Source organism: Cyrtonyx montezumae, unplaced genomic scaffold, assembly GCF_038088225.1.
Source record: "Cyrtonyx montezumae isolate F1298 unplaced genomic scaffold, pur_monq_1.0 scaffold_3, whole genome shotgun sequence".
NCBI lineage: Eukaryota > Metazoa > Chordata > Aves > Galliformes > Odontophoridae > Cyrtonyx > Cyrtonyx montezumae.
Window position 1 is genome coordinate 1,590,481 of NW_027072034.1, and position 6,949 is coordinate 1,597,429.

Sequence of the window (6,949 nt, forward strand, 5' to 3'; positions counted from 1 at the left end):
CTGCTGACAACACCCCTGTGGCTGCAACCATCCAACCAGTTCTTTTTCCATTGCATAGTCCAGCCTTCAGATCCATCCCTCTCCAAATTACAGATAAGGATGTAATGCTGGATCACGTCAGAGGCCTTGCGCAGGTTCACGTAGACATTTGCCTCTCCTTTATCCACCAGTGCTGTCACTCTGTTGTAGAAGGCCACCACATTGGTCATGCACGATCTGCCCATGGTAAAGGCCAGTCGTGAGAAATGAAATCTGTTAGAGATTGCCATATTTTCATTTTAAAAATGATAGAAAACTAAATACAATTTTCGGTTCTGATGGTATGTCTGATATTTATTTGAATGAATTTACTGTAGTATATTTTCTAGCAAAATATTTGAGTGTGTAGTTACTTAATTATTGTGGTGTGTTGAACCTTAATGTGTTGCTGCAGGAGTAGGTTTAAGTGATGCCCAGGATGGTATATGCTTCCTCCAAGGCACTGCCAGGTGGTCTGAATAGTTAATTTACACTCTTCTAGCATGTATTTTACTTGTTTTGCCCGTGCTGATTTTTAGGTTAGCTAAGGTGACATTTCCTTTAGCTTCTACAAAGGCAGAAAAAGATTTAAAAAATAAAGAGAGAGAACATGTTAACAAAGAAGCAGTTTCCCTTCTGGACAAGGAAGATGGAATAGAGTAGAATAATCATCCACAGGGAAGGACCTTTATACATTCTCTTTTGAACTGCATGACTGGCAAGTACCTTGGCAGAGGACTCTTCAAGCCTGAATTTTGAACAGTTGGGTTTTTGAATGCTTCAGTCAGACCCTTCAGGCTTGGAGATGAGAGAGCACCTTCAGATGTTTCATGATTTGCAGAATGCAGCGTTTGAGTGTCTTGTGTTTCCTGGCTTTAAGGAACTTGCTTATGCATGTATCACAGGTAATTACATAAACACATAGAGATGTGTGGTTCTGTTTGTATCTGCATTCATATGTGGATGAGTAGGACTGGAACAACTGAAGAAATTTGTCACAGCTTTCTTTAAGCTCTTGTGATTTCCACTAAGAGTCTGAAACTCTAAAGAGTAATTGCTTATAGTGGACTATCTCACACCTTCTTGTATTTTGGAGTTTTGTTACTTATTTGTCTTGTAAAGCTTTTGTGCTGAATATTTGAGTTAGCATTCATGTGGAAAAGCATCTGGAAGAATCTGTGTTGGTCCTAACATAGATTTAGATTAGTAACTATGTACCAGATAATCAACATATATTTCTTCTGAATATGGCCTTATGTATGTAGTTTAAGCAAATTGACCGAGATGTCAATTTTCTGTCTCCATAAGTGAATATCTGCATTCATTTTGAATACATTCATTCCAAGAAACTAACAAGCTAGTTTAGTGAACTTCTTTTTCTTCAACCTGCTTAAAGCGTGTTTGGAAAACAAGAATGACTACTTTAAAGCGACAGTGTGTATTTGCCTCTGTAGGAGGAGAAGATGAAGCAAAGATTGATGATGTACAGTCACTGGCATCTGGTGCTGGAGAATACGAACCAATCAGTGATGATGAACTGGATGAAATTCTGGCAGGTGATGCGGAAAAGAGGGAGGATCAACAGGAAGATGAGAAGATGCCTGGTAAAAGTATAGCAAAGGCCCTTTGTGATTATTTGAACGTAAAGTTTACATCAGTTTGCATATAGTGCTACTTTGTCCTTTCTGAATAGTTTTGCAGTGTACAGTAGTTCTGAATTCAGAATGCTGCTTGTGTGCTTCTCACTATTTCTCCTTTGTCCTGCAGTGGTCAGGTAAACCTGTGAAGCATAGAGTACTGGGAGCTATGTTTTGAAGTAATATTTGTTATGCTGTATATACCTAGAAGGATAAGGTTTAGTTTTAAAAATGTGGTTTTATTTGTCCTGTTGGATATTGATTGTTACTTGGAACTGATAATTTTAGGAACAGATTTTATTGTTGCTTGAATGCTTCTCAGATGCACAGGAAACACGGAGTCTTCTAGTTGTCATCATTTCCATTAGGTCATCTGGGCTGTATGATCAGCATTCATATGTTCTGTAATAAACTTACACCCATAGTTGTATGGTTATTCAATAAGTAATACATCTCCATTTTGAAAAGAGCAGCATCCATAGTTGAGCTACAAGCTTTTTATGCATGAAATTTGGATCTCTCGTAGCATGTTAGTGGTACTGTCACTGCTGTGAATGCATGAGTGATGCATCTAAATCTGCTGGCTTAACAGAGTCAGAGCAGCCTTTCACAGAGTTGTTAGGATCAAAATGAAGCAGAACTTTAGGAGTGTTTATTTTAATCCAATAAGCTTTATGCTCTTTAAGAAATTTTATACACCTTTTCCTCACCAATCTAAGTGAGTTTGAATGCTCTTATTTGTAAGTGCCTAAGGAGCTCTCTTTGGTGAGAGCTCCAGAACAATGTTCATCTAATAGATACTGCTCTTAGGAGATGGGTGTATGCAGCCAGTGAAATGAATCAGCTGTGGTAGGGGATGATGATATGACAACTCATTCTCTGTCAATGTTTTTACAGATCCTGTGGATGTTATAGATGTTGATTGGTCCAGTCTCATGCCAAAGCAGCCAAAAGAGCCACGAGAGGCTGGGGCTGCACTCCTGAAGTTCACACCAGGTGCTGTTATGTTGAGGGTTGGCATTTCCAAGCGATTGGCTGGACCAGAACTCTTCAGCAAGATTAAAGAGACATGCCAGAAAGTATTAGAAAAGCCTAAAGGTAATTGTTTGTGCAAGGATTAAACTGTCTTTTTTGTTCTTAGTAACAGTGTTTAATGAAGTGGGTGCTCATTCATTCTCTTAGTTTCCAGGCCATAAAAAGTGTATACTGAGTATTGTGTAAGTATTTCAGGGATATAATGCAGCTGCGTATTAATCATATTAGTGTCTCAATTCCAGCAGAGGTGGGCAGGTCTTGAATAATGGCCTAAACAAATTTTTTAGTCCTCGTAGAATATTCTTTTGTGAGACCATCTTGTATTAATGCTTGGTCTAAACTGTTGGCAGCATTTTGGAGAGCTAATGATCTTCTGCAGTGAATCAGTAGAAACTCTGTGGCAAAAGTGAGATTTTGTATTTTCCCTGAAGCTCCTCTTCATGCCATCTTCTTTTCTTTCTGAAGATCTATCTAGACCTGTGTGTGGATAGATGGTTTTGGTTTAGAAGGAGGAGTCCAGTGAAATTTGTGTATTACATCTCTGCTAGAAGTGGGAGCTGAAATGATGCAGTACACGTCTATCCTTTGGTTCAAAGCATGTGGGCATAAGACAATCATGACAGATGGATGGCCATGAACTGTGCCAGTGTTATTCACTACACTTCTTTAGTGTAAGCAGGACTTTTGCATGAGGGAGAATACTGATTTTCTTTTTGGCATTCTGGGGTCCATTTGAGCTTTTTGCAGCAACTCAAGTGGGAAAATTGTTAGTTAGGTCTGTGAAGCATTTGCGCTGTAAGATCTGTATACAAGTAACTCCAGGATCTAAACAAGATAAATCAGTGCTTTATAAGTGATATTTTCTGTAGAGCACATGATTTTAGGGAATGAGTGGGGGGGGGAAGTGAACTTGTTTTTCCAGGCAGTGATATACTCCATGAATTTCACTGCTTGCTTGAGACATTTAAGATGTGTAACTGTTAATTGATAATTAAGGTCTGTTCCTACTGCTCTTACACTGTTGTTTTTCTTGTTTTTTTTTAAAGCCAGCTTCTATGCAGACATTGTAAATGCATCATATATAGTATTATTTGAGGCGTTTACTGGGTATTAGTGACCATTTTGTGATGCTTGCAGTTCTTTTTATGCAATATTTGCTTTTCTCTCATTTAAAAAACAATCTTAGCTCTGAAGCCTAGGAATTTCTGTGACTGATATAACACACTATTGTCTCTTCCTGAGCTTGCTAACAGTCTGATATATTAAAAGTAGGAACAATGTCGTTTTCTCTGTGAGCTTTAATTTTGCTGTATACTTCAACAGCTCTTGTCAGGGATTCCTTGCAATGGGAACTGCAGTGCAGAATTCACCTGGTTATTTACAATACTACCTGAAACCATGTCAGCAGTCCTTGCATGCATCTCTAGAGATAACGCTCAGGAAAGCAGTGATAGTAGATGTGTCTAGCACTTTCTCTGCATTGTTTTGAGTGTACTCAGATGCAGGAGTCTTTGCTCTAGAAAGAAAGATTCAAGTATCTCCATTACTTTCCCTTTGGTGTGTGCAGTCTCATGCTCATCAAAGTTACCACATGTAAAACTGCCAGTGTGCTTTCAAGCATGTGCATTTTCTCCTGCCAGGATTCTCAGCTGAATACAACGTTTTGCTGTATAGAAAAGATTGCATTAGACTACTACAGGTAGAACTTTGAATATTTAATTATTTAATATCTTCCTATTTATCGTGAAAGATATATAAAATAAATACACTGCAGTCCAACCTTTTGTGCTCTTTATGTCTTTGCCAACGTTTTGCAGAAAAGATATAGTACAGAAGATATGCCTCAGGAGCCATCTGGAAAAGCAGCTTTGGTTGATACCTTGGTTGTTCTAGCTGCACTTGTTCTCTGTAGTAAGAACTAGTGTTGGCTCTTTGAGTACTACTGGCAGATACTTTAGGTAGACCTAAAGTAGGGTGCAGTTCATTAGTATCTGTTGACTTGTTCTCCAGATTCAGCTGCTGTTTATAAATCAAGTACTATACATAGCCATATTTCATTTTTACATAGCCATTGAAACCCTGTGTTGATGGTGGTTGATGGTGCAATCATCCTGTGCTTTGCAGGGAGGTGAAACTTTTCCCACCTTCTGATAAATACTAGCAGAAAACACCTTTCTTCAATTGTTTCTGACCATGACTGCTATACTCTCTTCTGCCCCAGAGCTGTCACTTATTTTTTAGGCTTCTCAGTGATTGCTGTACCAATACCTCTTTCCAGTGCTGAAGCTACATACAAGTGCACCTACACTTAACCTGTAACTAGTTAGTGAAAGATTTATTCCTTTTATTTTTTTTTTCTTTACTACAAATTGCAGTACCAGCTGGGTATTTTTTAGAAGGCAGAAATATCAACAGCATATCTTCAAGGTAGTTGTTAAATCTCCTGCAGGATTGTTTTTAACTCCAGTAAATTTATAACATTGTATATTACCAGTCCAAAATACTGTGTATTTGTTGATCTCTGCAAATGCCAATTCTTTGTAGATGCAGAAAACCTCTTTGAACATGAACTGGGAGCCTTGAACATGGCTGCACTTCTACGAAAAGAGGAGAGAGCAGGTCTTCTCAGCAATCTGGGTCCTTGCTGTAAAGCTTTGTGTTTTAGAAGGGATTCTGCAATTCGTAAGCAGCTCATGAAGAATGAAAAGGCAAGTGATTTGTTTACAGAGCTTGGTTAAAATGTGGAAGTAGACACTACTGTGCAAAACATTTCTCTAGGGAGGGAGTTTTGCTAGTAGCTGTTTGTTGTTCTGGAACAGACTTAGTCCTTTAAATAATAGAATAGACTTTTATTGAAAAGTTATAGGGTGTTTGTGTTTTAATAATGCCATGAGATTAATTTAAGTTGGGAACTTAAATTGTTTCTTACTTTGACATTTAAATTCCAAAGAGATACTTTCTGTATTTGGAGGATGAGGATTGAAAATAATTGGTTAAAATACAATTTCAAAGACAGTCATTGAATTATTTTCCTGCTTGACAGTCCATGTTCTTTTATATGAATTATTAGATTCTGTTCATCCAAATTAAAAGAACCTAGGTAATTTGAAAAAGAAATATCCCTTTCTGACCCTGTGGTAGGTTTTGTGATCTTGTATGCTAATAGAAACGTCTTTAGTTCTCCAAGTATTTCTTATGAATATGTATGAGTAAACTTACAAGCACAGAGCGTACTTCAGGTTCGTTTCTCAGCGTGCATGTTAAAAGCAACTATTTTCTGTTTTTATTTTTTCAATTTCAACAGGGTGCTACAAAACAAACTTACACAAATCCTGCAGCAATGGACAGTGACTTGTTACGGCTGAGTCTACGGTTATTCAAGCGCAAGACTGTGTGCCAAGTTCCTGGGCAGGAAAAGGCAGAAGACAGTAAAATTCCCCAACCAGCTATCCAGCAGGAAGTGTGTGTGTCTTAAGCAAATGACAACAGTGGCTCCTTGTAGCTGATATCCCACTACTGGTGTTGGTACTGATGTTTAGAACTGGTTGGTTGGAAAGCAGCTCTAGAAGACGGAAGAAAAGACTCCATTTGTACACAGAAAAGAATTTGTGATTTTGGATGTTAATAAATGTGGTAAAAAGTGAAGACTTCTGTGTGAAGTTCTCTGCAGGTTTTGTAATATGAATCTTACACTAACAAAAACCTGTTTTATGGTGCATCAGGTGTAATAATGTGAAGATGTTTGGTTTTAGCAGTTTATAACATTGCCTGATAATAAACTGAAAAAAGCTTTGTGTGTATCTTTGCCTTATTAGGAATGGGTTTCTCAACCCCCTTGCCTTTCGTGCATGTCTGGAATTTCTGAAGTGATTTGCTTACTGGGTGTCTGTCTACCTTTTCTTTCCAAGTCCTTTTCCTTATTCCAGCAGTCTGGTGTGAACCTGGATTTGGGCAAAGCAGGTCAGGTTACGTAAGAAGAAATAATTTTAAGGGAGCAATTTCACAAGGGTTAAGAATGAGTTGTGAGCCACTGGACTGGCAGTTGGTTGGTACTGGTTCATTATCCTTTTTTGTGCATGATAATATGGGATGTTGACTGCACAGTTCATGTGGTGGGCTTTTCTGGCATCTGTCTTGTGCTTACTGACAGTTGTGTTGGCTTTGAGCAGAGGCATGAGTATAAATTCCAGTTCAGTTCAGAGTCGCTTATTATAATGTTAGTGACAAGTTTTCTTACCTACATAGCTTTCCTATAATGC

At 38.2% G+C, this 6,949-nt stretch overlaps 1 protein-coding gene across 6 annotated transcripts in view; it reads left to right on the plus strand.

Annotated features, from left to right (window-relative positions):
• Positions 1–6,490, plus strand: part of ZC3H13 (zinc finger CCCH-type containing 13) — a 47,358-nt gene extending 40,868 nt beyond the window's left edge. For 4 of the 6 annotated variants that reach the window (XM_065743912.1, XM_065743914.1, XM_065743916.1 and 1 more), the window contains 3 exons: positions 1,473–1,628; positions 2,553–2,753; positions 5,235–5,443. In XM_065743912.1, coding sequence (XP_065599984.1) covers positions 1,473–1,628; positions 2,553–2,753; positions 5,235–5,428 — 551 coding nt within the window. In that variant the 3' untranslated portion in view covers positions 5,429–5,443. Of the gene's footprint in view, positions 1–1,472; positions 1,629–2,552; positions 2,754–5,234; positions 5,444–5,994 lie in introns of those variants that run through there. The other 2 variants (XM_065743918.1, XM_065743915.1) reach the window with 2 other exon arrangements.
• The last annotated feature ends 459 nt before the right edge of the window (positions 6,491–6,949 follow it).